At 39.7% G+C, this 22,133-nt stretch overlaps 4 protein-coding genes across 4 annotated transcripts; 3 read left to right on the top strand and 1 right to left on the bottom strand. All coding sequences in view use genetic code 11, as the record gives it.

Moving 5' to 3' along the window:
• Positions 1–337: 337 nt before the first annotated feature.
• Positions 338–1,003, bottom strand: EGR_00650 (hypothetical protein; the record flags this gene model as incomplete). Its single annotated transcript, XM_024489899.1, has 2 exons — positions 338–408; positions 604–1,003. 2 exons carry the CDS (start codon positions 1,001–1,003, stop codon positions 338–340), a joined length of 471 nt encoding a protein of 156 aa, XP_024355896.1.
• A 2,161-nt stretch (positions 1,004–3,164) lies between these two features.
• EGR_00649 (WD repeat-containing protein) lies at positions 3,165–12,689 on the top strand (the record flags this gene model as incomplete). Its single annotated transcript, XM_024489898.1, has 14 exons — positions 3,165–3,191; positions 3,220–3,285; positions 3,320–3,401; positions 3,430–3,515; positions 3,549–3,619; positions 3,654–4,006; positions 4,081–4,257; positions 5,055–5,314; positions 5,800–6,038; positions 6,644–6,804; positions 8,388–8,651; positions 9,671–10,003; positions 11,641–11,924; positions 12,444–12,689. 14 exons carry the CDS (start codon positions 3,165–3,167, stop codon positions 12,687–12,689), a joined length of 2,649 nt encoding a protein of 882 aa, XP_024355895.1.
• A 1,028-nt stretch (positions 12,690–13,717) lies between these two features.
• Positions 13,718–14,206, top strand: EGR_00648 (hypothetical protein; the record flags this gene model as incomplete). Its single annotated transcript, XM_024489897.1, has 1 exon — positions 13,718–14,206. The coding sequence occupies one exon, from the start codon at positions 13,718–13,720 to the stop codon at positions 14,204–14,206; it is 489 nt and encodes a 162-aa protein (XP_024355894.1).
• A 3,241-nt stretch (positions 14,207–17,447) lies between these two features.
• Positions 17,448–17,804, top strand: EGR_00647 (hypothetical protein; the record flags this gene model as incomplete). Its single annotated transcript, XM_024489896.1, has 1 exon — positions 17,448–17,804. One exon carries the CDS (start codon positions 17,448–17,450, stop codon positions 17,802–17,804), a length of 357 nt encoding a protein of 118 aa, XP_024355893.1.
• Positions 17,805–22,133: the final 4,329 nt, after the last annotated feature.

Raw genomic sequence — 22,133 nt, 5'->3', positions numbered from 1 at the left:
AAAACATAAAATTGGCTTATTTGAGTGGTTTACAGATGCCCCTTGAGGCTCCATGCCCAGTTCATGAGATCAAACGTCGGCACGAACTCTTCCAGAATGTTGTGGAATGAGGTGTCAAAGGACCAAGTGGTTTTTCTCATTGAAGCTTCTAGAATCTCGCAATTGGAAAGCAGTCTTGGGGTTGTAAGAATATAAATAATTCGTAAACAGCAACTCAAGGAGTTGTAAAGTGCATATAAGAATATTCGACTGAATTCAGGGAAAATAAAAAATTGTTTGGTCAGAAAAAGGTAAATAGGTAGGTGATGGCTATAAATCGTAACACTTTATATAATTCTTATCTTACGTATCTAAGGTGTCCACCTACTCCGATCATTCGTTTAAGTATGAATGATTCGATTGCATTCTCTAAAAGTATAGAAATTATTAGCCGAAAATCGGATTCATATTTTAATCTAATAGAAATTCAGTCCCGTATTCGGCTCAAAGTCAAGAACATTTTTTTCTAAACACCATTAAAAAAGGCACTGATCATAAGCTTGTGCAGTAGACATTCATAATTAGAAGACCCCGGGGTTGATTTTTCCGAATCGCCAGACTTACTTTCTATAGCACACTCGCCTTCAGGACAGTAGCTGCACTTCTGTTGGCTCGGCCGACCATGGGAGGCATATACCATCATCTCCCGCCCATAGTCACTGTCTTTGGGGTAGTCATAGCTATAGCCGCCTCCAAACTGGTTTATCATGTTGCCCCCACTAAAGCCCATCATCTCAAGACTACTGCATCCCGAGTCCTGGATTCCGAAGTTAGGATCCATGGAATAGTTGAGCACTGGTCTACCAGGAAAACCAGAGGGATCGAATCCGCCAGCATGAATGCAAATACCTCCGTGGTAGATGTAGGAACGGATGCCCTTGTAGCAACCGCAGCCTGCATAGGCCCCGTTATGGTAGATGGTCGTTTTGCAATTCTGGAAGGTGCATGGAATGCTTTGACCCATCCAGCTGTAGGCTGGGATGGAAAGGGGCCCAATCACAAAAAGACAAATAGACCGACTTATCCCGTATTGGATTCGGTGCTATGGTCGCTTCTGATTAGAGGCACCAAATACGCGACTGCAGAAGGTCGATGCTGATTATTTCCAGAGGATATGAACACCGATTAAGAAGTGGCACCCATATTTAAGTGATCTTGACAGGAAGGAGAGGGGGAAGGAAGTGGCTGGGAATGTTAGCCTGTTGCTCAAGGATGAGTACTTTGACAATGTGATCTCAAATTGGCCGTTATTTTTACATAAACGTTATAGCCATCAAACATTTAGGCCAAACGATAGTCAGCAGAATCATAGCTGGTAAGTCAGTCTCAAAATGTAGTAGGTTCAACTGCTAAAAAGTATATTTTAGCCGACCTAACTGACAAATTAGCCCTCAATATAACAACACTCAAAGGCACTCGACCCACTGAATTCTCAAATGTATCTGCTAGCATTAGTAGTAACTCCCAAACCTCGAATACTAAGTCAATTTTAGTGTACAGTCACGGTGGAAGCTAGAAGTTAAATACGGAAGGCCTAAGTGGTGATATACTCGAATGCGGGAAAATTAAACCAAATTAAAAAATGAAATTCTGGCAATTTTAACCGAAGAGAGAAATGGAAAGTAGTCAGTGAAATGAATTACGGAAGAACTTTAATCGCATGTACGTTAAAAAGCACCGTTATAACAGCCTTAAAACAGCTGATGTTTTTAGCACTCTCAGTCTTCCCTGGAGTAGTAGCAAGCCAAAGTTCTATGGAAGGACATGTAACAAAGTGCAGATGAAATGGAAGGCTATTAGCATGGACCAAAAAAACTTGGCGTGTAGCACCAGTACAAATCAGAATGAATAAAGTGCTCCCGTAGTCTAGCACACAGTCGGAAAAAGATACTAGATCAATGCGGTAATTTTATTCTGGCAACAACATTAATCTACAATTTTAGTCATCTTTTTAAAGGGGATATTAAAATTTATATTTATTTTCCTTTGGTTTGGATGTGCTGGCAATCTTTTCTTCAAAGAATAAACTTGATTGGGTTCAACTTATTACCAGAAATGACTTGGATCTGCAATTCTTTATAAAATAGTGTAGTAAAGTCCCAATGTGGTCAACATTGTTAGTAATAGCCTTCACAAACTTCGAGAAATATACGCCAAAAGTTGTCTACAAATGATCAGCTGTATAAAGTGCAAGTAGGATGTATTACAAATGATGTCGTAGGTGTGGAATATACACATCTGAACAGGGCGAATTTGCTTGATATTGGGGAGAAAAATCCAAAACCTAACAAAAAAAAGACCTTTATATTTTTATTATCGACCTTATAAATCATTTTATCACCACGAACTGTCACTTAATGCATCAAGCGCATAACTTTTAGTGTTCTAGAACGTAATGTAATACGATGGTTGTTTATCTCTCGGTACTGGCGAGGGGCCATTGTATCACACCGAGTGGACTGGCCTTTGAGACGTGCCAGAAGCCCAAATACCTTTTCTGTAGCAAATATATGTAGTGTGCTCAAGTTTACTGTCTTCTTTCATCTTCAAGGAAGTCCCGGGGCGCTACAGTAGTGTTCACGACTAGATGTAACTGAAGTAATCTGTCTTAATTTAATGTCAAATACGGTGGCAAACCAACTGCTTAACCTTAAAAGAGATGAATTTAAGATGTTTAATTAGTAAATGGACTTTGACTTTAGGTAAGCACAAATCTACACCCATCATACTAGAACAGTCATTCAACCACATAAGTGGGCCTAAATAACAAATCATAATTGGTAAGAGTAAATTGCAACACACATTACATTGTTTAAAATATGGCAACACAAAGGACTCAAAATTTTGAGTTTGGGATTCAAGTGAACTAAATGACCTTAATTTTTCAGAAGCTCGCTCGAAAAAATGCGTGAGGTCGGTTCGGTTGACCGAAGGTTTGTACGAAAGTCTGGGCTTCTAACAAATACTATTCCTTTGTATATTAAACATGATAAGTAGGCTCTTTTTCCAGGTCCAAATTGTAGTGTCATCATATATGCTTCTGACAAGGTTATATATGCCTGCAGTTGTGACTCAGATAAATTACTGTATAAAGTTCCCGTTCATAGTGACCTGATTACCCAATTATGGATCGAATCAGCCAAGGTACGCCTGTAGGTCTTTGTGCTTATTTTATTCTAGTTGTTTTCTTGTGGCTTGGACGGAAAGATTATAGTATCCGACATTGAAGATGGCCACACTTTATCCGTAAGCTGATGGAGAGTTAACGGCATATTCGTAGAAAATAATTATGCGCAAACCGATTTCTCGTATTGCCCATAGTCATAATACATATGCTTCCTTACTGGGACATGGGAAATCAAGTACCGTTTTTTGTATTTCATTTTCTAGAATATATAAGTATTTCTGATATATCATTTCAAAACGGCTGTCGAATTTTTCCTGGAATCGAAGTTGAACACTTGTTTGATATCAATGTGAGTTCCCTTTTCACATATCAAATTGTTTAGGAACACTTTGTTGCTGCTGTTTCAAATACTAAGCTTTACTTGCATTGGTTCAAATTCAACGATTACACATGGTGAGTTTGTTGTGCTTGTTAAATGGTTTTCTAGCTACACCTTCCCTGTCGGCGAGAAATCTGCCGCAAAGGCCTACAAATGTCTGACGTGTGTCGCATGTCACCCCACTGAAGCCATTGTTGCCACAGGAAATGCGATGGGTGAAATTATGATTTGGTGGAATCTAACTACTACTTCATCTAACCTTTTTAATGAAATGCATGTCGAAGGAGGTGAGGACGGTGACGATGACAGTTCTGGTGAAGATGAAGCCGATGTGGGGCATTTCCACGCCATCAACAAAAAATTCAATTCTGGGTGGCGCTTGCTGCACCCGAAACACGTTAGGCGCTCTGGAATGCACTGGCACAACTTTGTGGTGACAGCTCTTGCTTTTACTGGTGAAGGTTAGTGTTGTATTGGGCCAAATCCTCTTACGCTTTCGTTTCTTACGGGTTGATGTACTGGCTTATCCTCTCAGGAAAACATCTTTACAGTGGAGGTATTGAAGGTGTTCTGGTAAAGTGGGACTTGACGGATTGTTTTGGCGGCATAAAGAATCGCCGATTCCTTTCAATGCTGAATTCGCCAATCCAAGAAATCAGCTCACCGGGTGGCGATTCGGGCGATTGCGCAGTAGTTTTGCTGGAGAGGAATTGTAAGTTTAACACTCTTGGGTCTTGAGACCCGTTTTTTCCATTGGGGTTGTGTTGCCTGGTATCTGCCTTTACTTCAAAATTTATTTGTCACTGGCGAGCTTTCCGGTATTTGGGTGCTTATGATGACATTTTCAGATAAATACCAGAGGATTTTTTAGAATAAACTACTACTAGATCTACTATTTCCTATAGACTAAGGCTAAATTAGGGGCAATTTTTGTTATGGTAATGGCTACGTTTGTACACGATAGTAGCCCTGACTCGACCCGATTTCCCGTACAACTTGAAATCCGTATTCTCTATCTGATCGTAAGTGTTGTGCAAAATCATTGTTGACACTACGGGACACAACTATCCATGCAACATGTTTATTGAATTTTCACCGTTTTCATGCTAGAAACTGTTAACCTTGTCAAAGCGTGATATTCCTGTTGTTTATGTTCACCAACGTACAAATCATTTTTGTCCTCAAGAAGCACATGCTTTTCTAGATCGATCTTGTGGAGATGAAATGTCCTAGGGTTAATTTACTGCAAAAGAGCTTTATTTAAACTTTTAGAATTTATTGTATAGATTAAACAATCTTTTTTATTCTTTTAATGCGCACCACTTAATGTTTATGGGCTACATGGCTTTACATATCTTTATATGTAAAAAAGGTGCTGAATCCTTGTAATTTAGAAGTGTTCCTGGCAGGCACCAGTCGACAAAATGAGTGTTTCTAGGTGAGAATGGGAGTTAATATAACGGGCTTGTTAATTTAATCGAACTTCAGCTATTTTTTTTCCAATTTAAGGCTTTTTCATAGTGAACGGGGCCATGCAAATTATTTACAAGCACATGGGACTTGACCAGATTCCACGACGTTGGCGAGCTTTCGCTGCGCGGCAGTCACGCGCGCTCACCGCACTCAGTCTCCCAAATGCCGAGGACGCCGGTACCCACGATGATTGTGGCCACAATAACGACGATAGCACGTCCGCCTCCCTTCTTCTGTCTGGCGCATTGGGCGGTCTGCAGGTGGTCGACCCCGCTTCCGCCAAAATCCTTGGTTCGGTAGGGTCATTCAGCCAGCAAGCAATTAGTTCTTGTTTTTGAGGTGGCATGGGACATAGGGGCTAATAAGTCCATTATTACTAGCTGAAGCCAAATTCGACTCTCTCGAAAATATGCAGCGCAAGTCACTAGGGTGATGTTCGTCTTCCCACGTTCTTTTGATAGGCGCAAATTCCTTATTTCTGCTTGGGTTATTCGTACAGCTTGTCTAATTCGAATTGAAATCGAAGTGAAACAGAATATCCCTCATCTCTGCTTTCAGATTAGTACGAAAACGATGTGGCAATATCGTTTCAACATCCCTTGCAGACTGCTTTGAAATATCCAATTTAATCATTTAACGATTGGGAATATAATTAGTTTTTAGCAACTAATTACCTTACTCGCCATACACAGTCAAATAAGTGCGCATTAACTTGTCAGAACAAAATAGGCCATGTTTTAGGCTTTAAAAATTCTGCTTATTTGTTTTATTTGTCGTCTAGATGGATGTAAACCAGCGGCACTACGTAGTGTGCGACGCGGTGCCGTCGCCGCTGGTTTCCGAGGTACTCTTGGCAGAGGCGTGGCAGGACGGCGAGTGGGTGGCCACCTATGCGGAACTTCAGCTTCCCCGACTCCCAGTGCCGCGTCCCCACCTCGCCGGCCACAGCTCAGACAATCAGGCCCAACTTGTCTGGTGGAGGCGTGTGCGTCGCCGTGACCAAGATGCCCCTTCCTCCGGGTGAGCCCATTGAAATTGGCTTCTGCGTTTGGTTTTGCCAATCCAAATATCGGTATATGCCTCGAATTTGGTGCGATTGTTTTTGCGATTCCAATTGGTGATGATTGCGAGGGGATCCTGAGCTTTCTGAGTCGTATTAAGAACTAGAATCCGAGAATATCTTTGTCCTTTTCTTCATTGTCATTATCACAGAAATTGTTGTTGCAATATTCGATGTTGGTGCGATGCGATTTGATGTGATGTGATTTCATAAGGCCGTTTCTCATAGCTGAAAGCATTTGAGGTCACGGATATTTACAGCATTTATAAATGGGAGATATACAAACTTTTATGTCGTGCCGGTCGAATAGTGAATGCTTTACGAACGGATGCCACGGAAATTAATGGCATTATTGGCACTATTAACTGGTGAAATACCGGGAATAAAGTCTGTTGGTTATTCTGAGTGTCTGTTCTGTTAAAATACTTCGAATTGTCAGTGCTAAATAAAGCTAAAATTTGTTAAAAAATGGTCACTATTGCTGATGATTGACGTGATCGAAATACTTGTTTCAGATTTTCGATCTATCTTAACCTGGAGAAATTTTCCCTCTTATTCGCACCAGATTTGAATATGAGGCTGTTTTCGGTGAACCATTGGCCTACCTTAACTGTCAAGCGACCGATTTGAAGTTCACTCGACATCCGGATGGACCACAAGGCTTCCAGACTCTGCTCATCTTGCGCGACCAGCGAGTCCTCGTGTGGCAGTACAACTCCGTCTCAGGTATGTTTCCATAAGGTAAAATGTCTCCTACTATCAACCGATTGAGGTATTGGCGGGATTTCCGGTATGGACCGCTGCAATACCTTGTGTCTCGTAAGAACGTGCAAGGCGTAATTATTAGTATGCGTTGCAGAGCATAGACGTGCTAGCACCCTTGATTCGTGGTGTCTATTGTTATTTTCTCATTTTGAACCCTCATTATCATAAATGATCGATTGAAACTAGTGGCTGGGACTCGAGCCTGTCTGCGTTGCGAATCAAAGTGAATTCGACTCCAGGACTGCGGAAGCTTCCGACAAAATGGGTTGTGTAACATTTGGGGAGGTTGTGATATGTAGTATCAGAATGTGCTACCCAGAAATAGGTCAAATAAAAGGTGTGGCTCTGGTGACGAAACCATCAAGGATGCAGCACGTCCAGAATGGTGCCTTATTCTTGGCAGTGGAGAGTTGCGTGGCGATGGTAGTTAAAGTGAATGGAGGTTGTCCTTCCAAGACCAACTTGCAGTGTTGTTTAGTGGAAGTGATGAAACGTTTGAGTTACATCTACATCAAGTGAGGAAGTTGTGGAGGCTACAAACCAAATGAGCGCCACTTGTCATGACTTTGTAGATGACGGTAATGTTCGCTGACTATCAGTTTGTTCGGCACTTCTTTCAAGGCGTGCATTTGGGGTGGTTTGTCGATTGAGCTGTAATGAGAAATGGCTTTTGTGTTGCTACGTTGAGTAACCAGACGAACATATAATTGGTTACTCCCAAACGATTCACTCACTACCCATCTCCCAGTTCTGAGGCGCGTATGTGGTGCTCTGAAGACGTAATTACCCACTTGCTGGAGGCCAATTGGTTATGGCTGAGATGTATCTGCTGGGTGTGATAGAGCTGAAAGATGTGATAGAAAAGACTTATTGGGGAAGAACCAGGACTAGTAGATAAGTGGAAAGAAAGTCCTGTTTCTACAAGGGATCACATCGCAAGACGTCATATCTCGTGCTTGTGAGAAGATATGCACCTTGGTAGTTGGGGTGAGAGGGGAGGGTGTCGCTGGTTCATCCTCAACCCCTGTATTCCTCTGACATTTCTCGGGATGGTTGTTGCCTTTTCTTGGCATTAGTCGAATTACACGATCGCGTTTGAAACTCTCCAGAGGCATTATTTAGGTGTGTAGGAAGTAAGGGTTTGGATTATCTGTAGTTGAATGATAGACTTACATTTGGTTGGAAATTTAATGCAATATTATTTTTTTCCTTCGCATAAAATTATTTGATTTGTTGAAATATTCGCCTTTTCGTTAGTTTGCTTTGCTCCGTCTATCACTTCAAAAACATATTTGGTAAAAATGAGTGAGAGAGAACTGGATATAGCAAGGGCAGGTTTGGTTGTGTGTCTAGAATTTAAAGGTTGTGCGAATTTGAACTCTTTACGATCTCATGTTTGGATTAGGAGGTACTTGGAATTGCAGTGGTGATGCCTTTAGGCAGTAGAGTACTTTGGAAATTTTAGTAGCTACTTTTTATTATGCGCAATCATATTAACTTATTTGTTTGCTTTTCTTATTTGAGCTACTCTCCTGTCTCTTCAGATGTGCAGGCGTCTCAAAAGCCTTGGAAGTTGACAGCATGTATTGCCTCGAATCCCGATCGAATTTTTTATTTGGAGGTCAAAGAGACTGTTTCACCAGCGCCCTCAAAACTCTGTATCTTGAATTCCGACGAGGAGTCCACAGGAGAGCTGATGAGGAGCCGGGAAGAGGCTCTTGCCGCCTCGAAGGAGAAACTTCGAAGTATTGTAGTTCGTGCCACTGGTCTTTCTCTGAATTCTTTCATGTGGATTCGTTGGCAGTCAGGTTTGTCAAAAAAATTGATGGATTTTGACTTTTAACTTTCGAAATAAAATGTGTAGGATGAATCTAGTGATATACGTTTACTCTCCAAAAATTAGTAGATATCTTTTATTTTTGTTATATTTTATGGGTCTCTTGCCTGTGACTGGCGTTGTTTGTTTCATACCATTTATTGAGATGCCGGATTTCACTTGATTGATGCGTAACTTTTCTCGGTTGCATTATATTTTAAAGTGCTTACTTAAGAGATGTCACATCAATTTCGAAACCTGGTTCCCACAATTCTTATTTTCGTTAGAGATGTAGGGAGATGTCGGCAGTCATCATTTAATCTTTTAGATGAATTTTTATGACACACCATCAAAGAATGTTTTATCGCTTGGGTGAATAATGTCTCGGTAATTGATAGTTATCATAATTTAAGAAATAGTATTGCGCATTCGACCTTGTTTAAGTTTTTTGCCCCATTAAGGTAAATTTCCGACACCTTAGGGAATTGACCAAACCGTAAAACCAAGTTTTGCGTAAATTCCATATGAAGTAAGGACAAAACATATTTTTAGGAGTGGATTGTAATCATACGTTAAATGAATGTCTTTACAATGCAAGTAAAGTATATTTTAAAGTTTACAAACAACCTTTTACCTATGATTTTTTAATCTCCACAAATATGCTTCAGAGTAGAAACGTTCATCTATAGTTGCAAGGCGCTTCGACCACAAATGAAATATTTAGCTGCGCGATACCTGCAGTATAGCTGGAGAGTTTAAATTTAACTAATGAATAGCAGCCCTGGAAATCGAATAAATCTGGACTCATCTTTAGTACTGTGGATTCACTTCAAATCTTTAGCGGTCTCAGCTCTTACATTCCCGGCCTTAACATTCAAGTATTATAATTATCGAGATTTATCGAGAAGGTGGGAGCATTAGAGATTATAAGTCAAGGTAATTAACAGCTGTATAACGATGTACTAGCCGTCGTCGCCTCTTTTTGCACCTCAATACAACTTCTTTCTGCAGGTTCCACCGTGATGGAGGATATGTTACCATTGGATGCGTGTCACTTACCCTCTTGGTCCGACTGGAAGGTGGGCAGCTTTCCAGATGAGGTCGTTGAGATCTGCCAGCTGGCGGTACTGGACCCCACTAAGCGCCTCTGCGTCGCCCTCCTCCGTCCCGCCTTCACCACCAAGTCGAAGCGTAGGGACGCTGACGGTGCTCTCTGCCTTCTCGTTGTGGATCCACGGGGCCGCCTTATTCCCCGTACGGGCGTCTTTGACCTCGCCCCCACTGGGGCTTTCGCCGTTGATCAGACGTGCGGTGTCGTGGCCGTTGGACTGATGAATGGGTCTTGTATGTTTGAGTCGACTACTTAACATTTTAGGATGATTAATGAGATTGTTAAGTCGACATACGGTTTGATAAAACTTTTTGACGAAGACCGCTTTGTGTACAATTATAACTGCATTTTACTCACATAATTTGAGGTAAAACAGATAAGTGGGTAACTAGCGTCTCTTGTGTAGTACTTTTCAACAATCGCTTAAAAGAAACTCATAATTTCGAACTTCTACCTATAGTTGATTTCCCTTCGATGTATCATTAATTTTATCAACCTTTAGTTGTGCCATTTAATTCCAATTATATGCTCTCACTAAGATTTACCCTTCCCCAAAGCAACACTTTTCGTATGTTAGAGTCCTTTTCGATTATCATCTCATCTTGTAGAAATGTATTTCATTTTCAGTCTCGTCGTATTGTCGTTGTTTTGTGTACACATTTATCCTGATTTCAAGTCATCGATGGTATCCAATGATTAGAATGTTATTTGTTATTAACTTATTTTGGACAAATCCCCTTATTTTCATCACACTTTAGCGGTGTAGTTTATTTTTCCGTTTCCTGTTTTTTTTTCGGATTTACTGAGTTAGCAATCGTAAAAACTCTTCGACTCTCTAAGGCACTTCTTATTCTGCAGTGGATGGTTGGAATTTTGAGCACAAAGCTAGAATTAAAACATTTTTATTAACTGAAGTATGTGAACGCATTCCGGATACATATTTATCAAACATGCTTTTAAAACGATATTTGTACTCTACAATTTTGTTTGTTTGATTGACAAATTCAATTTAAGATGGAGATAGGCATCGTTTTAGATTGCTTAAGTCACACTGTTAATAAATCCGCAATCGTTACCACAGGTAGTTTTATGAGGTCTTTATCGTACCCTCGCCATTATCACCTCTACTTAACTGGTTTTTACATGAGTATTGTTGGGATCTCAACTGCTTCATAGTATGTCACCAATATCGTTTCAATTTATGTGAATTGAAAACTCTCAGTAGAGGTATTTGCTAAATTGGTGTCTTAATTCCATCTGCAATTTTAATCCTAATGCTAGAAGTGTTTTTCCTGTTTCTTACGCTATTCCTAATTCACTAATCAAGTGATGTTTTGAAGGTTCTCATAGTAAGCTTGTATTCAGCATGTATTTAGCATTCTGATCCCCTACGCCATGGCATCGTGTTTTGCTTGTCTTCTTTTTTTTTATTTCTTAAAATGGGGCCCCTTAGGCTCGTTACTGGAAGTCATTTGGTATGGGATTAGGGAAAATACTACTTTTTGGACTGTTTAAATTTATAAGCCAAGAGAATGCCTTTTACGTACGACTTCAAATAATAGAATCATGTTTAAGCTTACTTTTAATGACATGTTAAATTGAAGTAATTTTCTTAGTCTGATATCTCGGTATTTCATAGCTTTTTAGGTATAGTAAATCTTAATTTTTAAAAATATTTGCCAAATGAGGGTTGATATTTATGAGTAGTTATATTTTCTTGAATAATAAACCTGAAAATACCTGAATATCTAAAGGAATCCGTTCTGGGGTCTAATAATACAATTGAGACATTCTTAGTGCTTTATCACCTAAGGGCAGCTGCGCTGCTCCCAAAGTCTGATTAGCCGTGTTTTTTCCACATGTCATGCAGGTGTCGTGTACGATGCTAATCTCCAAATGGTGGTCACTTTGCCTCAACTCCCTTTACTACCTTTCTGTGACCGTCAGCGTCGCAATTCCGACGATGGTAAGCAAAGAAAGCCAGCCCCCACACAGCCCGAAGCACTAGTCTTCCTGCCGTCGAAGACAAAGTCGGCGACACTGCCACCTCTGGCTGCTGTCATCGCTACGGGCAGGGGTCGCGATGCTGGACGTAGGGACCTGGCCGTCTATAGTGTGAAGCCTTTTTCTGCATCGGTGGAATCACTCCCAAGGGTCGGTAGCTTTTAACCTACTGCTTTCCTTTTGGCTAACTTTTTTTAATGAAGGTTGCCTTGTGCTGGCGGTCTAAGTTATCTAGATTTCAATGCTTTATCACTAACTTCAATCTTAATTCGTCTAAGTACGAAGTATTTATTGCATTCACCCAGCATTTAGGCTCGGTATTTTAACTACGGTTTTTACTTATAATACCAGTTGTTTGAGCCTCGTGCTTTGCTTGATCCACAATATATCTGCTAACGAAAGTCTTGGATGATGCAATTTGTTGAAAGTTTATTCGATTTTATCGAAGATTTGATATTAAAATATTTTTTTAAATTCATTGACGTATCATCCTAGTACCACTAGGCGACGGTGATGTTGTAATAATTTAATCGGCAATTGAACGATTTTAATTAATTAATTTTCGTATCCTCGTGCGGACTTGCGCCCTGCGAATTGTGATAGCCTAATCAAGTTTACTAATATCCAAAATTTCACGTATAGCACTGTTTTCCTACACTTCTACCGTAGTCACGAACAGAGACAACAAGTCTGCTTGCGCGGGTGGAGCGCATCGATGATGACGAGATGATGGAGGAGGAGGGTTCAACGCCGGTGGGAGAACATTCGTTGCTGCCGACGCACCGACTCAAGTCTCACTTAATCACGGACGCGGAATTGGTGCGTACCTTGCGTCGAATTAGTCAGTATCCCGTGGACGCCGCTCCACCACCTGAGCAGCTGCTGGCTCAACTCTTCAGGAAACCTGAGCTCTAAGCACACCTCTACTTTGTACGGTGTTGTACCTTTGAAATAAGAATGCACGTTTTGTGCTTGCGTGGGTTTGCTCACAACTTTTTTTTTTCATGTTTGCAGTAAAGGGAATGCAATGATTAGCTAACTTTGTGGACCAGCGATGGGGTGGCACTGTTCAAAGTTTTGGGGGAAGTGGCCTTATGCTGTAAACCAGTTTGCCGCGGGGAAGTGCTGTTGAGTGACCAAACATCTTTTCGCTAACTGTTGATTTATGTATCAGTAGATAGGCGGCATTGGATTGGCTCGGGGGCTGCCATGAGCTTGGCGCCAAAACAAAGGCAATGTGTTTAACATTTTAGGAGAGGCAACATTGTCATTAGAATTGGGTTGAGTAAAAGCACAGAGAAGCACATGTTTTAGTGTATACTAGCAGGAATTACATTTATGTTTTTACGAAAAAGCGTTCTCCAAATACCTATGGATTTACAATATCAGCTTAGTGTTACACTTACTGAGGAGACAATGCGTTTGGGGATTCAATGACGGTTAGGTTTTCCATGCCTAGCTAATCGGCTGTAAATAAGTATGCACCACCTGACTGGTGTTAAGTGCTATCACCGAATCAGTTACTAGTGAGCAATTGTCACACCCAAATGATTGACACCTTGGTAGCCAGAAATTGCTGCTTGGGTTTTTCTAGATTTGTATGATGAACAATAAAGGCGAGATTAATTGAGGAAACAGCACTTCGGCCTAGAGAAGGTTTGATTATACCAAATTATTCTGCTATAATCGATGGGAAATAGGGTATTTGAAGCTAGAAATGAGGAGCCACATAACTTACCTGGTAGGCAAATCTGACTCCTTTGTAATATTATGTACACATCAAGAGTATTATGCTTTGCTATTTTAAACCTGATCATAACGGAAAACACTTGTGAACTTATTATCTTAACCACTGTGCGAATTAATTCATTATAGTAACCGAGCTCCCAATGACGTTGAAACTTATTGAAAAAATACGTAAGAAACGTGAAGCGAGGAAAGGAATGGCAGCTCAACAAAAAGAGACCAAGGGGAAAGGTAACAAAATGAAGGAGGAGTGGAATGATCATCCCAATGGGAAGGACTCTGAAGAGGAGGCAGAGTCTGAGGCGGAATCATATGAAAAGAAGGTCGAAGTCAAAGCGACCAAAAAAGATGGGAGAGGCGAAGATGTCGACGATGACGATTACGATGAGGAATTAGAGGAAGACTCAGATAAAAATGACGATAATGATTCTAGTGAGGATTCTAACACGGAGGAAGAAGATGATGAGTCGGATGAAAATGGCGATGATGATTCTGACGAAGGATCCGAAGAAGATTCTAATGATACTTCCGACAACGATGATGATTCCGACGACAATGAGGATGAATCTGAGGAAGAACCTAAGCCGAAACCAGAACCCAAACCAAAGTCCAGGCCAATGCCAATACGGAAGCCCATGTGGAGGTCTAGGTCTAAATCGAAGACTTCTAAACTCACTAAGAAGTGAAAAATCGAAGATTTTATCATCTAAATGACACACTCGTGACTTTCATCATTTTTTTTTTATTTTTTACTTTGGTCCGTGCCTTTATATTATTTACTCACTTAAATACAAATTAGTATCATTTATTGAGTCTGCAGTAATGGATGTTAGCTAAAAATATCAAGGATTTGGTGCATATGCATGAATTGTTGCATAAAATGACAAAACCTACTGAATGTAAACATGTTTTTTATGGCAAAGAACATGTACAAGATTTCTTCCGTCAACAACTCTAAGCTAACTGCGATGGTGTCCCGGAGGGAACCAAATCATTTTGTAAGGCGTCAATTCTGGAACCCTATCATTTGGCATTGTGGTGAAAGCCGATATTCGTGTAAGTGAAGATTTATAGAGTAAAACTGACTAGCATCGATGTGTTATTACTAACGATGTATATTCTGTAGAGATGTCGTTTTAGTGGCTAAAGTACGCTGCGGCCATGACAACATTAGAGCTTTAGTTTCTCCTTCTTCTTAATATTTTGACCCAGAATTTAGGTAGTATTGCATTTTAAATAATCTTCTTATTTATGGAAAATGGTCGAAGTGGAATTTTTCAAAGTATTCTGAGCTGAAAACAGGAAGGTGAGACCCAACAGTCCAGTAAATAGAGTAAGCCACGAATGATTGTGACTGCATGATGGCTACAGGAAGCATTTAATTACCTATACAAAACTCATGAAGGAAGGTATCATATAACTTTAACTGACGTCAGACTTTGCCACCACTTTTTACCCAAGGATTTGGAAGTATGGTAAAAATCGGGGTTTCATTTATAAACCGGCAAATTCAAACATGATTCTAAAATACTGCACAATTTTGATAGTTAATTTCTAAACCAACAGTCGGAATTTTTAAATCTATCAGCACAATAATTAGGCATGTCTTAGGATTTTTTCCTACCTTGGGGGTTAAAGCGAATGTTATAGCTATCCTAACTGCACTACCTCTGATGAAGCGGAATCACAAAGGTATTACCATCACGGTTAAAGACCAACTTGAATAACTGTGTAAAAATCTGTTTAGATCAAATGGAACTGTCGGACTTGTAGCAGGTATTTTTCGAAAAAGCTTGGTGTTAGCACTTCCAAATGACTTTTATAAGGTTTTGAGTAATGAAAGAAAATGAGCTGCTACAGAAATAATCGCATAAAAATGATTGACTACTTCTCTATGTTTGACTTCACCTACTTGCGCACGTAAAACATACTTCCTGACGACATAATCTGGGCTTTGGTCAAGAAAGATATTAGTAATTTGATATTAATTTAGTGGTGGTTTTAAATACACAGATTCTTTAGACTCAGTAGGCCATCTTCCAACTCTGCGGCACAGATATTCTTCGCTTACTGAAAGACTCGGGACGTTGAAATCGCATCCGTGGCAACTAAATCCGATTTGAATGGCAAATACTCTGGTTTTTATGATTGTCAACCGTAACGCCACTTGGACAGAGCATCTGCTACGGTTGCCTGAAGCTGTGGTTTCTTCCAACAGAAAGAGGTGCTCTGTAAGATTATTTTGCAGTGAGGCGAAGCATAATAGTCTTTTATGTAGGTATCTGTAGTAATTATGACAAAATGTTGATATTTTGGACGACTGACATGCCCCTATGTCTCCACTAACTAAGTGGAGCTCTGAGAGACTAACAGACATCATTGGCACCGAAAGATATATGTATAATAACAGTTCCGTAAGGCTACTTTAAGTCTAGTCATTTAATAAATACTTCCACTGATAAAATCCTCTTAATACAAATAGCAATTGGTGCAGGAAATCCATTCATTGTAGAGCATCGTGCAAGTAGTAATGTAGCGTCCCAAGACTTCCCTGAAGACGAAAGAAGACGCAATATTCATGCAGAATATATATATTCAGCACAGAGAAGGTGCTGGGCCACCGGCATGGCCTGAAGGTCAGCCCACCCAACGAGGTACAAGAAAGCTAATTCAAAAGTACAAAAGTGGCGCCTCACCAATACCGAGGGATAAACCACCATTGTTGTAATACTTATGTTGTTTTAATGTACATTTCAGGGAGGAGGCAATCAGGAAATACGAATCTCGTGATCGGTCCGTCCTCTCCCGTACCTAGTGACTGCGGTTCTTCACCTTCTTAAAAGTTGTACTTTCCCTCTCCATCTTTTCCTCTTTAATAAATACGTCCAAAATGAATCAACCAGGCTCGTCTAAGAACATTAGAAACAGGGGAGTGGAGACCGATGAGTCCCGACCTGCACTGTATCACAGTAACGGCGACGGTGGGATAGAGATGGAATATTATCGCTGATAGAATTAAAGAATTTGTCACCTATATAAAAGCTTTATAGTTACTATTACTGCCTTCACGTCACCTTACAATCATCTTCACTGCGGGAACTAGAGTAATTTGCTCGAAAATGACTTAAATGTGTAATTTATACAAAATGGTTATGGTTTTAGCCAGGGCTAATACTGCCTATACCATATGACACTGTCCAAATATTGTGTTAAGAAAAGTTCAACTACTTTCTAACTTGTTATTTTTAATGTCACTAAGAGCATCTCTAGAGGAGGAAGCTTGGTTTGGTATCCACAACACATCGGCAATAGCAAGAGTGATATTGAATTTCTAAAATGCCATTTTTTAAGTTATTATAATGACGTCGTAAGTGTTTGCGACTTATATAGGGAGCGATTCCTAAACGTTTAATAAGATGGCGTTGTAATCCTCATTGCGGATATAGTTGGTGACGTAATATTGAAAACAGTCTCTTAAGTTTGCATCATAATTTTTGGCATAAAGACAACAATTTTGCAATGGTAGGTGCAAATCGACATACAGACAATCCTAAAGTGAATCCCTTAGCGTGGCAATTACCATTTTGTTAGTAACATTTTTAGGTCCTTGCAGTCTAAAAAAACTCTTGCAAAGTGTATTTTACTGCTATTTTTTCAATATTGCAACAATTTTTTTAAATTCACAAAAAACAGAATAATTACTTGCATCGCCCTTGATTTTGTTCTTACTTGCTAATACCACACTGAATTAGCGTGAAATCCTTTGTATATAAGGGCTAAGATGTTGATTTTCTTCGCCACATTATCAGGTAGTTGAGTTTTCTTTGATAAGTTTTGCTCTTTTCAGTATGTAAAATAACGTAAACTGACGCTATGTTTGAATCTTATCAAAGCGTTTTAAAATAACTTAGTCACTAGACGAGAACGATGACAGCTAAGTGGATCTTGAAATTGAGAAACAAACGCCAGCAGAGAAAGGAGGCCAGAGCACTCAAAAAAGCAAAAAAGAACAAAAAATCTAGTCCTCAAAGTGAAATTCCGAAAGAAGAGGGCGTACCTCGTGAACCAGAGCAGGAAAAGGAGAAAGAGTCGACGAGTGATTCATCCTCCGAGGACGAGTCAAGTGACTCAGAATCTTCTAGCTCTGAAGAATCTTCCGACTCCGAAAGCTCCTCTTCAGATTCTGATGACGACTCCTCCAGCTCTGATGAATCTTCAAGTTCAGATGAATCATCTAGTTCAAGTGACAGCGAATCTTCCTCTGAGAGTGACAGTTCTGAGTAGGAAACGGGGTCGAAATTGGAAGTCTTTTCGATGGATAAATGTGTAACGAAGTACCGAAACTGTTTTTTTAAGAAACACACATTTTTGTCATATTTTTGTACCTCCGTTTTCTGGAAATACATATGTATTGTTTATCCATCCAAACAGGTGGGTGACTGGGCTTTGGTAGAACATATTGCTGAGGTTAACGCGAAAGAAACGAGCTTTGTATATCACTTTAGTTTACTAGTACTGTTGTCTGTAGAAAATAGCACAGAACTTTTGGAACAGTGATGAAGTATTTCCTGTGTAAAATAATGTGTTCACAAAAGTGCGGGTTGTGTTTCGGTTAATCGTCGTTTGGTTATGGCAGCCTTCTGATTGAAAATGGTTTACTAATAAAAGTATGCCAAAATGATTTGGAAACATCAGAACATAGTCTTGAAGATGTTGAATCAACTGCTATCAAATATGATTGAATTTTTGCATGGGACGATACAAGTTGAATCAATGAAGACAATGAAGTAAGCTCTCTTGTATTGCTCGAGACCAAAACTAGTGCTTTTAAGCCCTAAATGAGGCAGAATTGCCTCTGATTTTTGCTGTATTCCAATTTGTGGGCTTTATGAAGTGCTAGAAATGGCCAATAATTGTAGCAGAAGGATGAAAGTAGTCAAAGAGAACTTTAGCAAATCTGGTAAAATAAAGTCTAATCCATCCTGAATGCCTGATATTTTTTTCTGATAAATATGTAGCAGTAGCTGGTTGGAATGTTTCCTGATCAGTGTTGTCTTTCTAGTGACGAACATCACAATTGTCGGTCCAGTAATTGATGAAGAGTATTAAATCTCATTCTCATTAGGAAAAGTGCCATTCAACAAGAGGACATCAACGAGAACTCTGCAGTACAGTGTGTATTTGCTGTGAGGTCTCCGAGCAATGTAACTAATATATGATGTAAAATCTTAAACTCTTTCGTAAAATATCCAAATGGCCCAGTCCTTTCAACCTCTGGAAGTTTCAATGATACCATAATATTGTATTTTGGTAGGAAAATCCTTTGCTTTCCATGACACAACTGTCAAACTTCTGTAAAGTAATTTAAAAACACATTTACTCAGTGTACCCTTTCAATGCTGAGGTACTTAAATACAAGGGAGGAGATTGGGAAAATTTATAATAAGAAATGGTGGGATTTTGACAGACCACTAAACACTCGAAGTGATTTGCACGGAACTTTCGGCACTTATATCGTTCTATTTAATAAATGGTCCATGGGCTACCAAAAGAAGTGTAAGGACGAGTCAAACGTTAGGTCAAAAATACCGTGAAACAAGAGCAATGGATCATACAATTGCAGTCAGTAGGGATGCCCTTCATCAGACTGTCCCTTCCTCCTTTTGTATAATGGTTTTTTACTTTGATATGGCAAGGGCTTTGTCAAATTCAGGAAGCTGTTGACCCGCCTATCCAGCGCATTTGTTGCTCCACGTGCAGACTCCTGGATGCTGATGATTACACTGGGTAGCGCAGATTTTACCCCCGACTTTGCGACTTTCGTGGCATAGGGCACCGGTCTCAGTGCTTTTTCATTTTTTCTCTCACTGATAGGCGAAATATCGTCAATACTTATGCCAGCATTCACTCTGCGAGGTAAGGGCTTTTGATTACATGACAGGTATTTACAATATCCCTTCCTCCATTGTGATGTACTTGTTCACATTACTCTTGGAAAATAGCCTCACCGGTGGTGTCAGTGCTAGGATTTAATCTCAACATAATGAGAGTCAGTCTCGGAGTGACAATTACGGAACCTATTCCATGTAAGTATGGTCACATTCCCAAAAGATGAACTTCCATTCTGGCCTGACTTAGCAGTAGGCTCTAATGAGTCTTGTGTGCTTACCGTATGAGCATCTACACTGCGAATTCTTACAGCAGTACTCAGTAAAGAAAGCCAAAAACAGACGATACTAAAGCCTAACCTATCTTTACAGCACCTAACTTACGAAATAAGGTGGCTGATTTGTTGGTGGAAAACATGTTGCCAACTGCTGTAGACTGAAGTGTGTTTATTCCAGAAGATACTTCTCCAAGCGAACGATATCCTGAATTGTCTTCTATCAAGTCAACACCTGTTCCGTTTTCACCATGTTATATTCTGGAAGTAGTGTCTCAAGCGTACGGACGTGGTGCAAGTGTTATTACTAGTATTGTTCGTCCTTTGTGACGGCCCACAAGTGACTGCAATGTCACCTGCATCGATGTTCAAAATATGCCCTTGGTCATGGTATTTGGGGACAGCCAATGTCAATGTAGGTGCAGAGCAGAGTAAGAAGTAGTACTTTAATGGCATCACTCAGGTTTAGTGTAAACGTTATATTCCGATTTGTTGGATAACCAGGCAGGAAACTGCTAGGCGATTAAGTATTAATGCTTCGCTGTTTTATGCAGGCATAGGTGTGGCGTGTTAGCACAAAACTGAATAGGTTTAAGCCAACTTACCTAATGCAGGTTGATATATGAGCCAACAATCAAAGAATTACTTGCCAATGCGTGATAATAGATGAATAAGGGTATGGCAATTGCCCTACATTATAAAGACCTTTTAAATGCCGTATTAGTAAACCAGACTTTCCTTGTTGGATAAATTGAAGAAGTAAATGTTTAAACTTAACCATTAAGTATGGAATGGAGGTATATCTTCAGGCATCTTTTCAACCCAGGGATTTTAGACAACCGTGAAACACCAAAATATCACCTTTTTACACACGCTTTTGTTATTTTTACTGTGCTATTTTTCTATGCGTTGTATGACACAATTCATGAAAAATGTATTTCTATTTAAACTACAAAGTGCAGCTGTATGTACCTGCTTGGTGTGTTAACATGAACGGTTTCTCGTTTCGAGATTTTCTACTTAAGTATGTTTATGTAAACACCTTGTTAAAAGCCGGTGTCCAGCAGTTTTCCAATTATAAAATGCGAGTCAGCATAGTGGTATTTGGGAGTGTAAAATACATCATTCATAATTAAGAATATCGCTTGCAAGGCCTTATAATGTTCGGTAGTAAAATACGGTAAAAATTAACCAGGAATAGATCCCTCTTCAATGCAAAATTCAAAAACGAGCTCACATCTGGTGAAACCACCTAAAGCTGATACCATTTCATATCACACTAGATTGTACAAGTAAATGGATTATTAATCTGCTTCATCGTTTTAAAAATAGCTAAACCCACGCAGTATCCGTAACCGACTTGAGCTTGCTCGGTAATGGCTTATTAGTAATCTTTGTCAAAGCAGGGTACCCTTGAATCAGAGGGTGACAGCTCATGGTTTTAAATAAGCCGGAATTAATGGGTGAGCCACTGCCACTTGGACTGTTGATAGACTTGTGTAAGAATGCACATCAGCTGGTAAAATTCACTTGTTACAATGCATTTCTAAAGTTCACTAAGTAAGCTTATACTGTATTTAGAGCGGTGGTGCATTTTCGGTAATATAAGATTGAGAAATGACACACTGCTTTTAATAAAGAATGTCTAAGATAACAACGCAACACAATTGGCATTCTAGTAATTCTAGAAGATCAAGGAATTATTAGGCTCATTAGCTAGTCAAAAGGAATTAGAGCGCTGGGCAACTTCTAGATAGATTTAACTTTGTTAATTATGCCTTTATGATTAGTTTAAAGCAACTATTCCTTGAAGTATTTTCTAATAGGTGAAGTAGTATCACCGTTTTACACTGTAAGGAAGTGAATTTAAAAAGTCAGATCACAGTGTTTTTTACTCAAACTAACATTTAAAGTCTTTCCTTCCCAGCTACTGTGATAAGGCAGCAAGGCTTAATGCATGGTAAAAAAAAAAACAAAGAATGCTCACATTGTTAAGTTTGAATCACCAATATCTTTCTTGCGCATGAGACCAATTACAGTAATAAAGCCACCACACCATCACGGAGATTGGAAAACGAAATCAGTTTAAATGCGGTTACAGTGATACCACTCTTTTTCTCTATGTGATAAGCCAGTGTGGTCTTTTCTTTAAATTAAAAGCTATTTACGAATAATAGAGCTGTCAGACTAGGATTTACGAGAAAATGTTATGTTGAGGAAAACTCCTTCACATGTTTACTGGCAGATCCTCAGGGGTAATTCGACCAACATGATTAAGATGTGTTTTATTTTTCTACTGCAGCACCAACAGCTAGTAAACTCAGTTTTTCTCCTCCCACTGAATTGTCTTCTTTCCAATCGAGCGCGACGCATAAATTGCAACACCTAGACTCGGGTAAGATAATTTAGGCGTTTTAGGTATATCACAAGGAACTAGAAATGTACAAAAC

The sequence above is a fragment of the Echinococcus granulosus genome (genome assembly GCF_000524195.1).
Source record: "Echinococcus granulosus chromosome Unknown EG_S00002, whole genome shotgun sequence".
NCBI lineage: Eukaryota > Metazoa > Platyhelminthes > Cestoda > Cyclophyllidea > Taeniidae > Echinococcus > Echinococcus granulosus.
The sequence above is the reverse complement of the archived record's forward strand: the minus strand, read 5'-3'. Positions and strand labels throughout refer to the sequence as shown.